This window comes from Dreissena polymorpha, chromosome 10, assembly GCF_020536995.1.
Source record: "Dreissena polymorpha isolate Duluth1 chromosome 10, UMN_Dpol_1.0, whole genome shotgun sequence".
Lineage (NCBI taxonomy): Eukaryota > Metazoa > Mollusca > Bivalvia > Myida > Dreissenidae > Dreissena > Dreissena polymorpha.
In genome coordinates, this window is record NC_068364.1 from 42,286,214 (window position 1) to 42,306,380 (window position 20,167).

The window sequence follows — 20,167 nt, forward strand, 5'->3', positions numbered from 1 at the left end:
GTTCGGCTACGCTGGAAATATTGTCTTCTACAATATTGTCTCCGTGAGCATTGACATGATCGCTTACGAGCGTATCAACGCCGAGAACTGCTCAATGAAGGAGAGGTATGTTCGATAAATATCCAGTGGTGCTCAATGCAGTCCGCTGATGTCTACGTGAAGGTTGACGACGTCCTCGTTTCCTGCGATGTCGAGATCTGGATCGGCCGAGATGTGGATCGGTTGCGATGAGACCGAGATCTTCTAGAATAACGTCTCCGTGAGTGACGACGTGATCGCTTACGAGAGCCGCGACGATGAGAACTGCTCGACGAAGAAGAGCGTGTCCGATGTCTAATCCTTGATGAAGACGATGTATTCAACGAAGAATAGGAGAATAATTCAATGAAGAAGACCGAGTTCTTCTTCTTGACCGGTGACTGGTGTTATCGGTGGCAGGCCTAACTGATGACTGTTGACCGGTGACCGGAGCGGTGATCAATGACCGGACCGGTGACCGGACCGGACCGTTGACATGACCGGACCGGTGACATGACCGGACCGGTGACATGACCGGTGACCGGACCGGACCGGTGACATGACCGGTGACCGGACCGGTGACATGACCGGTGACCGGACCGGTGACATGACCGGTGACCGGACCGGACCGGTGATCAATGACCGGACCGGTGACCGGACCGGACCGGTGACATGACCGGTGACCGGACCGGTGACATGACCGGTGACCGGACCGGACCGGTGACCGGACCGGACCGGTGATCAATGACCGGACCGGTGACCGGACCGGACCGGTGACCGGACTGGACCGGTGACCGGACCGGACCGGTGACATGACCGGTGACCGGACCGGACCGGTGACCGGACCGGACCGGTGACCGGACCGGTGATCAATGACCGGACCGGACCGGTGACATGACCGGTGACCGGACCGGCCGGTCAGACGTCGATCAATGGTCCGTGATCAACGTCCCCGGTGACGTACCGGTCATATCATGACCAGTGTTGTCACCGGATAATGACCGTATGGCGGATGCCAAATGGTCCGGCATTGGTCGATGTCCTTGACCAATGCCATCGGGCAAAGACCGGCTGACGGGTGTCGCCATATGGTCTGATGTTGACCGACTGTCTAAGAGACTTAGCATAGTACGGTCGCGATCGTGCCCGATACCCGGTGACTGATACTGCAACTATCATCCATGATCTGCGAAGTCACCGGGTATTTATCCACTCTTGTTTCTGCGACCATCATGTAGTCGAATATATGAAAAACAAGAGCAAAGCATATTCAACCATAAACTGGTCACAGACCAGATTATCATACGGCACATAAAATCATTATTTGACCATAATGAAAATTATAATAATACTGCCGTAGATCATAAATTAAACAAAAGTTTAATTCAAAACAGATGAAAAATAAAATGACGATCAATTAGATTGTCATACGGAACGTTAAAATCATTATTGCACACAATGGCAAATGATAAACAATCTGTCAATAGAAGAACACGCTTTGCACGATCTCGTAACACATTAGAAGAACATGCTTTGCACGTTCTAGCAATGTATTAGAAGAGCACGTTTTGCACGTGGTCGTTCGCGCCTGAAAACACCCAGCATGGTAGAAATAAACCATTGTTCGATAAAAACAAGCATGGCTTACCTTTTACAAATGAAACAAAATCCATTAAATCCACACAAATTAATCCGAATGAGAAATAAAAAGATAAATAACACAATTTATCTATTCAAAACCCCAATCAACCAAGTGAAAAACAATATTTTAATTCAGAGCCGTAAAAGACACGTATACACCTGGTTGATCCGGAAAGAATATTGAGGGTTGGTTACCGATTTTTGGCTAGGTTGCATTGCACTATGTTTAACCTGGCCTGTATTACGGTATTGAGGTGGCGGATTCCCAGTTAAAATTCCGGATGAGTTATTTCCCCTTGGAAAGTATAAGCATACGATAACAGGTCAGTATTTATGACATTAAAAAAGATCAATGAACAAGTAATTATGTATTTCTACAGAAAAAGGTATTTATTGTTTTAACATCCATGTTGGCAGATGTTGTTGATAAAGATATAATGCCAAAATCTTTGAAAATCAATCCTTTTCTTCTAAAAAGCAATATCAACCAGAACCATTCCAAGGGGAGTGATTTAAGAACCACCCCGAGCGAGGAAAAAGCCCTACTTTTCAATTAAATATAAATCCAACAAAGCTTGTAATTATTTGTAAAATCAATTGGCGTTGAAATGGAGGAAAACAGCTGAAAGTAGGAAAAATCACACTCCTGATTCCAGAGGTAGTGAGGAAAAAAGCTGATAGGAAGTTACTCACCCTTGCGGTGTCGGACCCGTTGGTACAGTAGTACCCAGGGGCGCAGTCCCCAGTGGGCCACACGTTACCGTAGCCCTCGCAGTACATGCCAGGGATACACGACTCACAGTCATCAAGAGAGTGACCTGCAGTAAAATAATGTATTTGAGCAGCGTTGTGGAAAAATGGGGCTTAATGCATGTGCATAGAGTGATGTCCCATATTAGCCCGTGACGCGTGCACAGGCTAATCAGGGATGACACTTTCTGCTTTCATGGCATTTTACTTTTAAAAGAATCATCTTCTAAACGAAAATCCTGTCTAGGTGGAAAGTATCATCCTGGATAAGCCTGTGAGGACTGCACAGGCTAATCTGGGACAACGCTTTAAGCGTAACTTTTGATTGGTTGTTTTAAACAATGTCTTCTACGAAGCTGTAGGAAGAATTATCATTCAGAAAAATCTACAATACACGTATACCAGTCATTTACATGTACCCATATCAAAATGTAGGTTGTGTTCTAGATAAGTTTGAACATATATATCAATGGCTACAAAAGGCTCTCTCTGCTGCGCTCAATCGACTCAGTTCTTCACCAAATAAGATTTTACTTAATATCTTAAATATATCATTGAGTTCATATGAGCAAACAAGAGCTGTCACCATAGGATGACTTATGCCCCTTATAAACGCTTGATAGAAGTTATGAGCTCTTTTCGAAACCTAAACGCAGATTTCGAAACCTAAACACGGACCCTAAGTTCAAGGTCAAGGTCACTGGGGTCAAAATTTTTGCGCACATGGAAAGGCCTCGTCCATATACACACTCATACCAAATATGATGGTTATATCTCAAGGGACATAGAAGTAATGAGCATTTTTCGAAACCTAAACGCAGATTTCGAAACCTAAACACGGACCCTAAGTTCAAGGTCAAGGTCACAGGGGTAAAAAAATTTGTGCGTATGGAAAGGCCTTGTCCATATACACAAGCATACCAAATATGAAGGTTATATCTCAAAGGACATAGAAATTATGAGCATTTTTCGAAACCTAAACGCACATTTCGAAACCTAAAAGCCGACCCTAAGCTCAACGTCAAGGTCACAGGGGTAAAAAATTTTGTGCGTATGGAAAGGCCTTGTCCATATACACATGCATACCATATATGAAGGTTACATCTCAAGGGAAATAGAAGTTATGAGCATTTTTCAAAACCTAAACGCAAAGTGTGAGGGAAAGACGGACAGATGGACGGACAGTCCGATCACTATATGCCCTCCTACCTGGGGCATAAAAACTGTGATTAACAGCACTATATTAGACACCAGAAAGAAACCATGAAATAATTCTCCTGCTCTATCCTTTGGCAAAGAATTTTGAGGCAAGATCAGGGTCAGATTTCCTGAAACGCCACATGATTTCTTTACATGTATGACTATCAAGGGGTTTTACTTCTGCCATTAAATTGGAATTTCCTATGAATCATAATTACTTATCTAATAACCGGAAGGTACTTAGTGGATGAACAATTACAAAACAAGAGCTGTCACCATAGGATGACTTATGCCCCCTATAAACGCTTGATAGAAGTTATGAGCTTTTTTCGAGACCTAAACACAGATTTCGAAACCTAAACGCGGACCCTAAGTTCAAGGTCAAGGTCACAGGGGTCAAAATTTGTGTGAGTATGGAAAGGCCTTGTCCGTATACACATGCATACCAAATATGAAGGTTATATCTCAAGGGACATAGAAGTTATGAGCATTTTTCAAAATCTAAACGCAGATTTCGAAACCTAAACGCGGATTTCGAAACCTAAACGCGGACCCTAAGATCAACGTCAAGGTCACTGGGGTCAAAATTTTTGCGCGTATGGAAAGGCCTTTTCCATATACACATGCAAACCAAATATGAAGGTTATATCTCAAGGGACAAAGAAGTTATGAGCATTTTTCAAAACCTAAACGCAGATTTCGAAACCTTAAACGCGGACCCTAAGTTCAACGTCATGGTCACAGGGGTAAAAAAATTTATGCGTATGGAAAGGCCTTGTCCATATACACATGCATACCAAATATGAAGGTTATATCTCAAGGGACATAGAAGTTATGAGCATTTTTCGAAACCTAAACTCACATTTCGAAACCTAAACGTGGACCCTAAGTTCAAGGCCAAGGTCACAGGGGTCAAAATTTGTGTGCGTATAGAAAAGGCCTTGTCCATATACACAGGCATACCAAATATGAAGGGTATATCTCAAGGGACATAGAAGTTATGAGCATTTTTCAAAATCTAAACGCAGATTTCGAAACCTAAACGCAGATTTCGAAACCTAAACGCGGACCCTAAGATCAACGTCAAGGTCACTGGGGTCAAAATTTTTGCGCGTATGGAAAGGCCTTTTCCATATACACATGCAAACCAAATATGAAGGTTATATCTCAAGGGACATAGAAGTTATTAGCATTTTTCGAAACCTAAACGCAGATTTCGAAACCTTAAACGCGGACCCTAAGTTCAACGTCATGGTCACAGGGGTAAAAAAATTTGTGCGTATGGAAAGGCCTTGTCCATATACACATGCATACCAAATATGAAGGTTATATCTCAAGGGACATAGAAGTTATGAGCATTTTTCGAAACCTAAACGCACATTTCGAAACCTAAACGCGGACCCTAAGTTCAAGGTCAAGGTCACAGGGGTCAAAATTTGTGTGCGTATAGAAAAGGCCTTGTCCATATACACAGGCATACCAAATATGAAGGGTATATCTCAAGGGACATAGAAGTTATGAGCATTTTTTGAAACCTAAAAAAGTGTGACGGAAAGACAGACAGATGGACAGACAGATGGACAGACAGACGGACGGACAGATGGACAGACGAAAAGGGGGCATAAAAATTAATAATTTTTTACAAAGTCCTTACCATTTGTTAGATTGTTGAACGTCTGAGGTGGACATCTGTACTGTGTAGCATATGTTGTGTTGACTGGGCAATAATGACCAGACGGACAATCAAACAAGTTGTAGTCGCTGGTGTTGGCCGGGCAGTAGTAACCTGAGGGGCAGGCCTGAAATGTATTGAATTCAAAACATAATATTGCTTTGTTTAGGTTTGGTTTTACCAGGAAATTTGTCTGGTGGATGGGATTAAATATACGCTTAACAAAAATAATCTGAACACACCATACATAGTTGAATTTTTAATTATTTTTAAGAAACTTAATGGGTATGTTGTATTAACCTTTCCTGGTTAAAATTTCTCTTTGAAACGTCAGCAAGTTGTTCAAAGAGTAATTATTTGTTGTGTTTGTAATGTTTGTTTATGTATTCTGCTTCAAATCATAGATTTTTTTCCGCCCACATCAACAAACACATTATTAACATTGCTCATCTACCTTACAGTGATCCTGATTGGTCAGATCTTGGTAAGTTCCAGCCATGCAGCCAATCGGCTTGTCCGATCCAATTGGGCAGTAATGGCCAACAGGACATATATCACCAATTATTGGGTGGACGGTTCCCGCTGGACACTGGCTGCTGTAGACCATTGTGGGATTGGAAGACAGGGCACCGGATGTGCAGTAGTAACCAGCAGCGCATTGGGCAGCCGGAGAAGTGAGGTTGGTTCCTGAAAAATCATTTAGTAATTAGTCATTTGCTCACACAGATACGAATTTTGACACATTTGTAGTCCCTAAGAAAATGAAATTAAATTTAAGACCTTTCTAACTAGATTCAATGTGTAAAGGTTTCATTTCCAACTTTGTGATACTGATGAGCAGCAAAAAAGTATAAAACCTGAACAAAATGCGAGTTACTCCCAGGCTGTTCTGGCTTTATGCTGGTTGCATATAGCTAATTTTATTTTGGTTCTGAAATTGAAATTGAGCGCATCAGAAAGAAAAATAAATCAGTCATAGACCTAAATTAATAACTAAATAAGTTACTCTGTTATTTGTTCGAAAAGAACATAATGTTCTTTTCGAACAAATAACAGAGTAACTTATATAACTTATATATGTAGTGGTTTCATTACATGAAGACAATAGTGATGGCAAAGTGTAATTATCCTTCTAATTCTTCTTTTTTAAACAAACTGATTTTTAGAAAATAGTTCTTAGTGATTTGTAGAATTTTAAAGTATACATTTAAGTGAACATTTTTGGAAAAAAGTTAATTTGAAAACAATTTTAGTTTATCTCAACCTCCGAAAAACATACTGTAAAATCATTTTTATTAGTGGGGCATTGTTATTAGAGGGCAATTTATTTTTGCCAAATACATGGGTTGACCGATCCAGGAATTTAACACACAAACATAGCGGAAAACGACCGACACAAATTCCTCTCTGTTTTTTTCCCCCAAACATCAGAAATCCACTAGTTTATATGTCCACAAAAAAGTCTTCTTTTTTTAAAAACCAACAAACAATTTCTTGTTCATAAATATTAATAATTTTACAGTAATTTGCCACTGTGACGTGGCAGAAGACACTTACGGTCGCAGTACATTCCACCGAGGCAGGCGGTACACTCCTGTTCTTTCGTGAGACCCTCGACGGAGCTGAAAGTGCCTTCAGGACACGGTTGCCAGTCGTATCCGGTTCCGTTCCGGCAGAAATATCCGGCTGGACACAGAGTTTTGACCGTGCTGATGTTGCCGGCTTTCACGTTGGCAGCCACACAGTAGAAACCTGTATAATTAATAGTCTGACATTGACAGAGCATCCATTAAATTTTTTTTTTTAATTTACAATAATTTTGTAACCAATTCATGGCATCATGTCAACATACAACACGCGAATGCAATCAATTTTATTAAAAAAAAAATTTAACATATTTATGGCATCATAGCAGCAAACAACACATACAAATGTTGGAAAAAATTGTTGAACACGCCACAGTTACACAAACCTTCTGGGCAGACGGCGCATGTGAACTCGCCCGTGGCGCCAGTGTAGTATCCTGGGGGACAGTCCTGGGGGGTGGCTGAACCCGTGGGACAGTGCTTGCCGATTGGACAGATCACCTGCGTCTCTACGCTGCTTCCCAGTGGGCAGTAGTAGCCTGAAATTGAGGGTATCAAAGGTATCTTCAACAGCAGTCTTCAAAATATTAAATTATATTTTAATCTTAATAGTAAATTATATTTTAATTATTTTTGTTTACAAGTTTCAGATTTGATTATATTTAATTTTAGACTAAGCTCAAGTTTTGGACTCAGACTCAGACTTAGAAAACTTAATTCAAGAAAATGTTAAATTGCAGACTAATAAGTTATTATATTATTGTATTAAGTATAAAATGTGCAGACTTACATAATAAAATCATAATTTAACAATGTAAACATGTAAACATTCCATAATGACTGCAACAAATTTTGGCCCATTATCAAGCCTTTCCTCCAAAACACCTAGCGCTGATTCTACACAGGAAACCGACACAAGAACCTCTGAAAAAGCCGTGTTCTGAAAAAACTGGGCTTAATGCATGTGCGTAAAGTGAAGTCCCAGATTAGCCTGTGCAGTTCGCACAGGCTAATCAGGGACAACACTTTCCGCTTTTATGGTATTTTTAGTTTCAAGGAAGTCCCTCCTTACCAAAAATCAAGTTTAGGCGGGAAGTGTTGTCCCTGATTAGCCTGTGCGAACTGCAGAGGCTAATCTGGGATGACAACTAACGCCCAGTTTTCTTAGAACATGGCTCAAATAAGCTTAAGGCTTCGATGCAATCAAATAAAAAGATTACCGCTAAACTAAATGCCAAAACATCCTACCTTCTTTACACAAGCCAGTCACGTTGGTCAGACCCTTTCCATTGCAGTAGTAGCCTGGGTTACACTGCACGCAGTCGGAGGCAGCCCCAATTCCCAGATTGTTGGAGAAAGTTCCGTTGGGGCACTGTGTGGGGTTCTCAGAGCCAAGCGGGCAGTAGTTACCCACAGTGCACTGCAACTCTGTGGAACTGAGGCTCCCCACGGGGCAGTAGAATCCCACGGAACATGGTCCTACTACTGCACTGAGGCCTGCAAGGAAAACAAAATTGGTGATGAATTAGCAACGATTCTGCTGTTGAAACTGATGAAACGTGGGTCCATAATTTTAAAGCTTCTAATTAAAATTGTAAATTAAGTTGCACTTAGGGAAAAATGATTGATCAAATTTTTGCAAGAAATCTGCAGTTTTCTGATCACAAAAGGTTAAAATATTACCAACTGTGTTCATATTAACTCGTTTAAAACATATAAAATATACAAATAACTAAAAAATAACACAGCAAGAGACTTTTGTGAGTTTGAGTAATTTTGTACAGTGCAGGCTGCACAGGCTAATCTGAGAGGATACATAACGCACATGCAATAAGCCATGTTTTCCCAGAATGGGGCTCAATATATCACATGCTACAAAAGATCATTTAACCCTTTGCATGCTGGGTAATTTGTCGTCTGCTAAAACGTCGTCTGCTGAATTTCTAAAATTAGCATTTTCTTCATTTTTTTTTAAAGAATACTGTCAGACTAGCAAACAGTTTGGATCCATATGAGACACCACGTTCTGTGGCGTCTCATCTGGATCCAAACTGTTTGCAAAGGCCTTCAAAATTCGGTTCCAGCACTGTAAGGGTTAAACTCTAGTAAAATAATAATTTTACATGGTTGTGGTGGCTAGTGGGTATCCAGGAGGTCTTGGATAGAAAAGCAAACAACATGTCCTGGGTTCTACAAAGCAAACGGACTCAAGATTTTCTCAATAAGCTTTAGGCTTCCTATACAATTGAGCTGAAATAAATAATTTCCTTTTTTGTCGCTCACAAAGTCACCTACCTGTGTCATTACAATATTTGCCGCCGGTACAATTCAAGCACTGATACTCTGAATGCAGTCCCTCGCTGGGGTTGAATGTTCGGGCGGGGCACGGGACAGGGTCAGCTGTCTGCTGGGGGCAATAAGAACCCGTGGGACACTTGGCAGCCAGCGGGGCTTGCGTGGGAGTCTGAGACTTGGCGCCCAAGATGCAGTAGTAGCCTGCGGAGCATGGATTCTTGGGATACGTGAGTCCTGTATCGTCACACGCCATACCACCCACACATTGTGTGCAGTTGTCCGAGTGAGTTAAACCTGTGTGAGAGTAATATTATTATCACTATCCAGTCTATTGTTTGAGTGTAAAATAATTATTATTCATGGGACATTAATTTTTGTTGATTTCGTAGGTTGACAGATCCTCAAATTTAATACAAACACATCTGAAAATGATCGATGCAAATTCTGATTTTTTTCTTAATCAGAAATTGTCGAATTTATGTGACCATGAGAAAGTCTTTTTTTTTGACAACATAATTTCATGCTAACAAATATACATGATTTTACAGTTTTACTGGCTGGACCAATGACCATAACCATTGTTAAGCTCAATTTCTAAATTGACCAATCTTAAATATTATTTATTTTTATTAATATTTAAGATTCAGTCAATTAAAAATACGAATTCAAATTAAACAAGCATTCCCATTGGTCCATTTATAGATACATGTAATGTATCAAGCATTCTTATTGGTCATTTTATGAACATATGAAAAGTATTCAGCATTCTTATTGGGAAATATTTGAGGTTGAGACTGATTTTAAATCTGGAATATTTTATGCATCTAAAATGCACTCACCTGTGACATTGTTGAAGGTGCCAAGCGGGCAGAGGTATTGGTCCTCGTACTTCGTGCCTACTGGGCAGTAGCTGCCCTCGGGACACAAGTACTGGGAGTAGTTCGAGATGGGGCCATATCTTCCCTTGTCACAGTAGTATCCTGCAGGACAGCTCTTACATGCTGACTGGATTGGCAGGTCCTGTTTAATCATATACACATGACATATATAAATTGGGGTGCAGGCCATTTTGATCCATTTCCCCCTGGAGTCATTATTGAGTACCAGTTTATGAAAGATTATTACTTTTTAAACACTTTCAGCGTACATTGTTCTAACAAATATTTAATATATAACCTTATCAAATTATCAGGGATCATATTTTTTTCGGTTTTGTCGGTCCTAGACCGATTGGGGTTATGAAAGACCGATTGAAAATCCAAAACAGTCAGTCCGATTCTGTTTGCTTAAATTCCAATGTCATGAAATCGATTACACGGTGGACATGCTAACACACACACTAATTACATTCTAATCTTGATTAGGTGTGATAAACCATTCGCTGCAGTCTCTTAACCGGTCAGGACCAGTTTATTGCATGTCAGCCGTCTATTTACAGAGTATGACCCCAAGCAGCGAAGATTCGCGCAGTTGTGTATTAGTCATGCGTGAATAACCACTTGTCAATATCAATTGATAATTTCACTGGCTTATACCTAGCACACTAATCGGTCCGTAATATGTACTCGTCCACGATAAAATCATTGATAGTTACTTCGGAGATAAAAACCTCGATGTCATCCTCGTGGAAATTGTGCATTACATGTATGATACAGTAAACTTTAATATAAACAAAGAAGAAAATCGGATATTCTGCAATAATTATGGGTGGACCTTATACACTGAAAGCACGCGCTGTAACTAAACAAAACATGCTGATACATTTTCCACCAGCGTAAAATTCCGGCAATAAATGAATGAAAGTCGCAGATCTGATCGAAAGGACAGCAGAAAGTTATTTTTTTGGACGGAACTTCACATAAAATAGTACACAAGAAAAATAATATACATTGTATAAATCTTTAGAAAAAAATCGTGTTAAAATCAAAATAATTCATGTACTTTATTGTTTGTTGTTGAATAACCCACGACCGGAAGTTTCGATGCGTGGTTTCAAATAACTCGTGCTTCGCACTTGTGATTTAATCCCTAGGCATCTTCACTATAGGCCGTGGGTTATTCGACAACAAACTATAAGGTGCACAAATTATTTCTTAACTATTTGGTTTTGTTTTTGTCAGTAGCCAACCTACGCGCAAACATTTGTTTGGTTCAGTGCATGTTTGTTAGCTATTATCGAGTCGACAACGATTTAAAACATTGGTATAGACTTACAAAGATTAATATTAGTATTGACAGCGTTGAAAAAACAGTCAGATTAAACAGCACACAAAACATCAATGAAATAGCAAATGATAAAACCAATTGAGAAAACTTGTATGTTCCGTTTAAAAAAAATGCCTAAGGCAATTAAACTTGTACATTTATCATACCACCTTCATGAATGGGGAAATCAATGGTATATATTTTAAAGTAATTTGTCATGATTTCGGATATATATTTTCGGACACTTTTTCCCATTTAAATCCAGACCGATTGATGTTGCAGGAAAATATGATCCCTGCAAATTATATAGCAACTTTTTATATTTCCAAAAGTGAGCAGAACATTTTATAAATAACTGCACTCTTAACAGCTGAGTTTTGTTGATGATTTAATTTCAACAGTCCATAACCTAGGGTTTAACAAAGCCTATCACACACACTAACACACCCACATTACCTGGTACTGCCCATCGGGGCACACAACCGGGTCGGCCAGGCCTCCCGCGCAGAAGTGGCCCACAGGACAGCTATAGGCAGCGGGGGTGGAGGTGGACTGACCCGCAGGACAGTAGTAGCCCGCAGCACAGTTACCCGTGGGAGTGTCCAGGCCCTCTGTCTCACAGTACTTGCCTGGAAAATGAGGAATTTCTCTTTAAATAATAAGTGCAATGTGAGCCGTGCTCTAGGAAAACCCAGCTTAACCCTTTGCATGCTGGGAAATTTGTCGTCTGCTATAATGTTGTCTGCTGTATTGTTAAAATTAGCATTTTCTTTGATTTTTTTTCAAAGAATGCTATCAGAATAGCAAACAGTTTGGATCCTGATGAGACGCCACGTTCTGTGGCGTATCATCTGGATCCAAACTGTTTGCAAAAGCCTTTAAAATTTGGCTCCAGCACTGAAAGGCTTAATGCATGTGCGTAAAGGGTCTTCCAAGATTAGCCTGTTCAGTCGGCACAGGCTAATCAGGAAAAATACTTATAACTTTGATAGAATTTTTTGTTGATTAGAGTGTGCTTACTGCGCGGGCTAATCTGGGAGAACACTTAACGCACATGCATGAAGCACATGTTTTCAAGAGTAAAATATATAAGCCACACAAATCCATTCATTTCATGAACAACAGTTAAATAAACAAAAATATATGTAAAGTAAATCCTTTTATTTTATCTTTAGTAGTGAACAATAGAAAATATTAGCAAAATAAACCCATATATGTCGCAAAACAAGGCTATTGTCAAGCAATATGGTCCCCTACCGGCTCCACCATTGTCAGAAATTCCACCATTTTCAGAATATTTTTTTTTTTTTTTGGTTGCCAAAGCAACCACAATTTTTTACGTAGGAACAAAATGAAATGACGTGCATAATGTCCATATTGCCATCTATCCATGTTGCAAGTTTCATGAAAAGATATTAAAAACTTTTAAAGTTATCGCAGGATCCAGAAAAGTGTGACAGACAGACTCACAGACAGACGCACAGAGTGCAAACCATAAGTCCCCTCCGGTGAAACCGGTAGGGGACAATAATCCGAGAAAACTGACATATTTTCATTTGCACAAGCTAGCCCCTATTAAAATAGAAAAAATCAAATATATTTGACAAACCCAATAAAATGGACCAATCCAACTAGGCCCCATTATAAGTCTCTTTTCTCATTCAATAAATCCTTTCCCACTCAGATGCAAAGTGAAAATGACTATGTGCAAACAGCTTAAAACCAGAAAAGCTTTTGGGTAACTCTTAGTCTATTCAGGTTTTATGCTGTTTGCTGCTCATCGGTATCTAAGGGTTTGAAATGAAGCCTTTAAAACTTGAATCTAGTAAGAAAGGTCTTTAATTAAATTTAACTTTCTTAGTGACTACAAACACGTCAACATACTTAAATCTAATTGGTAAAGGATTAAAGCAATAAACCTTTGTGTGGGTTAACTAAAATAGGAATGCCACCCTTTATGTCTCTGTATTCAAATATTTCCCCTGGCCATTATGTCAAATATTTGAATTTTGTCAAAATTAATATAAATGGTAGCTACCTTTGGCATTATATCAATGCAGAAGTGCTGGGATTAATATTATTAGTAAAATCTATCTACTTAATGCTAAAAAGATCTATCGGGAAATACTGTAAAATCATTTATATACGTGGGACATTATTTTTCATTTATTTCTTGGGTTGACCGATCTACAAGTTTATCAAAAACCCATCGGAAAATGACCAAAGTAAATTCCTCTTTTTTGTCCAAAATCAGATATCCACAACGTAAAGCCTCCACAAAAATGTCTTCTTTTTTTTAATGTACATTGTATGCTGACAAACATAAATGATTTGACAGTATGCAAAGAAGGCTGATAAGCCTATGTGGCTTTCAACAATCAAAATATACCTTTGGTGCAGATGGTACAACTGGCGTTGCTCGTGCTACCACGAGCATTCAGGAAGTAGCCTGAAGGGCAAGGGATACCAGCCCCGCTACCCATGGGGCAGTAGTGGCCCTTGGGGCACTTGTCACCGACCACTCCGTCCTGGGGCTGATGATAGTAGCTCCCGTTGAAACACCAGTAACCTTGAAGTAATTATTGTTTATTTATTACCGGTACATTATTTATTAATTTAATAAAATTATTGAGTTATTTTTTTATTCAGATAAATTTTCACCATTTTCTTTTGCCTTTATGTGCCTTTTAAAGGGTGCTTTTGAAAAAGCCTATTAAGGCGAAAAATATCAGTTAAATAAGTAATATCAGTAAAATAAGAGTTTTAAAGAGTCTGTCTCAATTGACTTTTATCCCCGTACTCAGTATTTACCAATTGTAGACATTATTAACGTTAATATTATGTTTCACCTTGGATTGTGTGTCAATGAAAATACAGGTGCAGAAGGTAGCCAGATATTTGATACAGACAGTGATTTTAATTTTTCACCAAATTATTTTGACAAAAAAATCTTTGGCAGTTTCCAATATGCTATGCTCTGGTAGGAACAGAAATGAAGTCAAGCAAAGTAAACATATTCAAGCAAAGTATACATATTCAAATGTTCATAGCAATCTATATTGAAAAATATTAATGATGGTAATATGTATTTATTATTTTCTTAATTAATGCACTTAATTTTACTTAAAAGTTTGTGTTTTTTAACAAAACTTACCAATTCATGATAAATATAACATGTATTTAATACACGGTTTGAATATTCATGTTTAAAAACACAAAGTCAAAAATGTTATGTTGTAGAATGTGTAAGATTATGTTAGCCTCTTTTCCTGTATATTCGGCCACTTAACCCTTAAAGCGCTGGAGCTGAATTTTAAAGGCCTTTGCAAACAGTTTGGATCCAGATGAGACGCCACAGAACGTGGCGTCTCATCAGGATCCAAACTGTTTGCTATTCTGATAGTATTCTTTGAAAAAAATCGAAGAAAATGCTAATTTTAGAAATTCTGCAGACGACATTTTAGCAGACGACAAATATCCCAGCATGCAAAGGGTTAAGATTGAAATTGACTTTTTTTACTGAATGAAAAGATTTTCAGCACAAGTGAGACATTTAATTAAACATTTTATATCTTCCCCACAAAAGTATGGCAAAATAATTAACAACCCAGGTATTTCCTTAGTAACAGGCCAATTCTATGTGGGCACCCTAGCAACCCTGATTTGTTGGTATCTTTCCTATCAATCTGTTCAGTCAACCCTTTGCATGCTGGGAAATTTGTCGTCTGATAAAATGTCGTCTGCTGAATTTGTAAAATAAGCATTTTCTTCATTTTTTTTCAAAGAATACTATCAGAATAGCAAACAGTTTGGATCCAGATGAGACGCCACGTTCTGTGGCGTCTCATCTGGATCCAAACTGTTTGCAAAGGCCTTTAAAATTCAGCTCCAGCGCTTTAAGGGTTAATAGGAAAACATAAAACTTTTGAAGTAATTTGGATATAAATCATTAAATAATTATTCTTATAGACTAATAAACACAAAACAACTGTCTAAAGGTGAATATTTTCAGAATTATTGGTATTTACACAGCATGTGTAGCCCATTTTACTTTATTTTTACCTAAATTTAATTTTTCCCTAAAAATAATCTTAAATTAACATGTTTTTAACCAAAATACAACATCTATGTTAAAGATTTTTTAAATAAGCATTACTAACTTAAGTTTAATCAGAAATATGTTATAATTACCAAAATAAGGGGGTGGCCGAAATTATAGGGTTGGATGAATAGATAGGAAAGAAGGCTATTTCTTTTAAAAAAATCCAATCAGGCTGATCTGCACATGCTTTAATTCCAAAATAATAAAAATAAACAAGGGACAAAATTGTCACAAAACCAGGTTTTCATTGTGAAAAAAAAATCTGATAAAGGGAGAAAACTCAAACTGAACTTTTGAAATGAACAAACAAAATTAACCCCCTTTGTAAGTTTGTTTAAAAAAAAATCTATTTTTAGTCGTGGCGACCTTGACATTTAAGATATTGACGTGATTCTTTCATGCGACACACCGTCCCATGATGGTGAACAAATGTGCCAACTGATTTTAAAATCTCACAATGAATGACATAGTTATGGCCAGGACAAGCTCATTTATGGCCATTTTTGACCTTTGAACTCAATGTGTGACCTTGACCTTGGAGATATCGACGTAATTATTTCGCGCGACACACCGTCCAATGATGGTGAACAAATGTGCCAAATGATTTTAAAATCTGACGCTGAACGACATAGTTATGGCCCAGACAAGCTTGTTCCGCCTGCCCACCAGCCCGCCAGCCAGCCCGCCCGCATTCACCAATCTAATAACCAGTTTTTTCCTTCGGAAAACCTGGTTAAAAACATACCAAATATGTGTTTGTTATTAAAACAGTTGAACCCTGTTCTGGGAAAATGGGGCTTAATGCATGTGCACACAGGCTAATCAGGGACTGGGAAAATGGGGCTTAATGCATGTGCACACAGGCTAATCAGGGACTGGGAAAATGGGGCTTAATGCATGTGCACACAGGCTAATCAGGGACTGGGAAAATGGGGCTTAATGCATGTGCACACAGGCTAATCAGGGACTGGGAAAATGGGGCTTAATGCATGTGCACACAGGCTAATCAGGGACTGGGAAAATGGGGCTTAATGCATGTGCACACAGGCTAATTAGGGACTGGGAAAATGGGGCTTAATGCATGTGCACACAGGCTAATCAGGGACTGGGAAAATGGGGCTTAATGCATGTGCACACAGGCTAATCAGGGACTGGGAAAATGGGGCTTAATGCATGTGCACACAGGCTTATCAGGGCCAGCACTTTTCCCTTGCAAGGCTTTTTTGTTCCAATAAATTCTCTTATAAACAAAATCCATCATAGGTGGAAAATGTCATCCCTGATTAGCCTGTGCAGACTTCACAGGCTAATCTGGGATAACACGCACATGCATTTAGCCCCATTTTCCCAGAGAGACCATAATTTTCTCTTGCCTGCATCACATTGGCCTGAAGGCGCACACAGTTTCTCGGTGGAGCAGTAGTAGCCTGGGTCACACACCACTGGGGCAGAGCTGTTACTGGGGCAGTAGTACCTGTAGAGAATACGGGTCAAATAGGTCACAAAAATATTCACTAGCTACCATTTCAATATTCTATGTTACCAATTTACTCAATGACTGCCATTTAAATATGCAATGCAACCAATATGACCAATGACTGCCAACTAAATATTCAATGTTATTAATATGTTCAATGACTGCCAATTAAATATTCAATGTCATCAATATATTCAATGACTGCCATTTCAATATTCAATGTTACCAATATATTCAATGACTGCCATTTCAATATTCAATGTTACCAATATATTCAATGACGGCCATTTCAATATATAATGTTACCAATATGTTCAATGACGACCATTTCAATATTCAATGTTACCAATATATTCAATGACGACCATTTCAATATTCAATGTTACCAATATGTTCAATGACGACCATTTCAATATTCAATCTTACCAATATGTTTAATGACGGCCATTTAAATATTTTATGTTACCAATATGTTCAATGACTGCCATTTAAATATTCAATTTTACCAATATGTTTCATGATTGTCATTTATATATTTAATTTAAACAATATGTTCAATTACTGCTATTTACATATTCAATGTTTCCTATATATTCAATGACTATTATTGCAAACAATTATATTAATACTAATGTACACAATGACTGACTCTTAAATATTAAATAACTGCCACAAATATCTTAAATGACTCTCACCAATATATTCAATGATGGACATACATTATATTCGATGGACATACATTATATTCATTTACTGCCTGGCACTTATAAATTCAACAAATGAAACAAAACAATTAATGTTGATTATACTGCAATTTGCCAAAAATATTAATAAAATGATTTTCACATAAATAAATTTGAATATTTTCTTTATATCAGACTTAGTCTTTCATTTCTCTTAATGGCCTCAAAGTCATTCTCTGCCTTACAAATCATAGTCTGAATTAGTTTAACCCTTTCAGCGCTGGAACCGAATTTTAAAGGCCTTTGCAAACAGTTTGGATCCAGATGAGATGCCACAGAACATGGCGTCTCATCAGGATCCAAACTGTTTGCTATTCTGATAGTATTCTTTGAAAAAATTCTAAAAAAATGCTACTTTTAGAAATTAAGCAGACGGCATTTTAGCAGACTACAAATTTCCCAGCATGCAAAGGGTTAAACCTATTTATTTCAGCTCAAATATCATTGAAAGCCTTGAAACGCTCGAGTCCAAGTACCAGTACTTGGTGTCTTTGGGGAAGATCTAAAGAATGATCCCACAGTGGGGAATGAACTCGTTACCTCCCTGTTGCAAGGCGGACACCACATCCACTACACCACACTGAAATGAATAGTCTGTATTTGTGTATAAAAGCCTAGTTCTGGGAAAATGGGGCTTAACCCTTTGCATGCTGGGTAATTTGTCTTCTGCTAAAATGTCGTCTGCTGAATTTTTAAAATTAGCATTTTCTTCGATTTTTTTCAAAGAATACTATCAGAATAGCAAACAGTTTGGATCCTGATGAGACGCCACGTTCTGTGGCGTCTCATCAGGATCCAAACTGTTTGCAAAGGCCTTCAAAATTCGGTTCCCGCACTGAAAGGGTTAATACATGTGCAAAAAATGTCATCCCAGATTAGCCTGTGCAGTCCTCACCAGCTAATCGAGGCAGACACTTTTGCACTTTTATTGAATTTGTTGTTTCAAGGATATCTCTTCTCAACAAAACAAAAAATCCAGTGGAGACGTTAAGTGTAATCCCTGATTAGCCTGTTTGGACAGCACCAGCTTATCTGAGGACACTTTATGCACATGAATAAAGACCAGTTTCCCCAGAATACGGCACTATTCATAGTCTGTATAGAGTGACCTACCCTTGTCCATTAGTGAACTTGCATTTCCCGCCTTCGGCTGCAACATTCGGGTTCCTCTGAGTAGCACCCTCCGTGCAATAGTATCCACAGCTAAAAGAAACGGTTAAGTTTAAACCTATTTATTTTAGCTGGATTGCATTTAAAGTACTTACTACTTATTTGAAACGCTCTTGAGTCCGTTTCCTGGGCCTAGAACCAGTACTTGGTGTCTTTGAGGGAGATCTAAAGAACGCTCTCACAGTGGGGATAAAAAAAGTGAGCGGGAGGTCGCTAGGCGGACACCATATCCATTATACCAGGGCGACCCAGGAATGGTTAAAGGAATGGTTTAAGTCACAGACAATAAAATAAAATTATATAGATCTTACATTGGATAAAGTATATAACATGCAAATGTTAATTTGATGGAAAACAAGAGTTGTGTTTGTCAGAAACACAATGCCCCCAAACTGCGCTGCTTTGATTTATTAACATTTGTTTTATCATTTGGCAGGTACAGATAATTATCTCCGTTTAAAGCTTATTACTTCCATTTGATTTTTTTAATTTGACCTTTGACCTTGAAGGATGACATTGACCTTGCCTTTTTACCACTCGAAATGTGCAGCTCCATGAGAGACACATGCATGCCAAATATCAAGTTGCTAACTTCAATATTGCAAATGTTTTGGCCAATTTTAAAGTTTTCGGACAGAATCATGGACTGACAGACAGACGGACAGACAGTTCAACTGCTATATGCCATCCTACCGGGGGCATGAAAATGATATTTAAAGTCACAGTCATTTAAGTACTCTGAAAAGGAAAGGCTTAATTGAGCACTTTAAGCATAAAAAAGCCACTTACTCGCAGACTCCAGTGGGCTCAGCCAGTCCCTTACTGCCACAGTACGATCCAGGAGTGCATTTGACACACGCGGCAACGTCCGTCATCTGAAGGTTTGGGTTGAACGTGCCAATGCTGCAAGCGTACTGGCTGGCGGAGGTCGTGTTTGCCGGGCAGTAGTAACCCTTGGGGCAGACAGTGCTTGTGTAGTTGGACGCCTGGACCAAACAGTAGTAGCCTGGCAACAAGAGAAAATGGTGTTGTAGCCTGGCAAACTGCAATATGAATGGAGTATCCATGACTTCATATTGCAGTTTTCACTTTAAACAAGCGATGTGTTTGTAAAACACTATGTCCCAATATATTTGACCTTTGATCTTAAAGGATGACCTTGACCTTTCACCACTAAAAATGTGCACCTCCATGAGATACACATGCATGCCAAATACGAAGTTGCTATCTTCAATATTGCTAAAGTTATGGCAAAATGTTAAAGTTAGGGCAAACAAACACACAAACCAACAGACAGGGCAAAAACAA

At 38.8% G+C, this 20,167-nt stretch overlaps 1 protein-coding gene across 1 annotated transcript in view; it reads right to left on the minus strand.

Moving 5' to 3' along the window:
- LOC127847812 (uncharacterized) overlaps window positions 1-20,167 on the minus strand; it is a 148,975-nt gene that overhangs the window by 60,122 nt on the left and 68,686 nt on the right. The window contains 13 exon segments of the mRNA XM_052379990.1: window positions 2,353-2,477; window positions 5,264-5,408; window positions 5,736-5,968; window positions 6,839-7,033; window positions 7,254-7,406; window positions 8,116-8,364; window positions 9,163-9,456; window positions 10,002-10,182; window positions 11,824-11,996; window positions 13,757-13,936; window positions 16,843-16,943; window positions 18,803-18,892; window positions 19,649-19,865. Of these exon segments, the coding sequence (XP_052235950.1) occupies window positions 2,353-2,477; window positions 5,264-5,408; window positions 5,736-5,968; window positions 6,839-7,033; window positions 7,254-7,406; window positions 8,116-8,364; window positions 9,163-9,456; window positions 10,002-10,182; window positions 11,824-11,996; window positions 13,757-13,936; window positions 16,843-16,943; window positions 18,803-18,892; window positions 19,649-19,865 (2,336 nt within the window).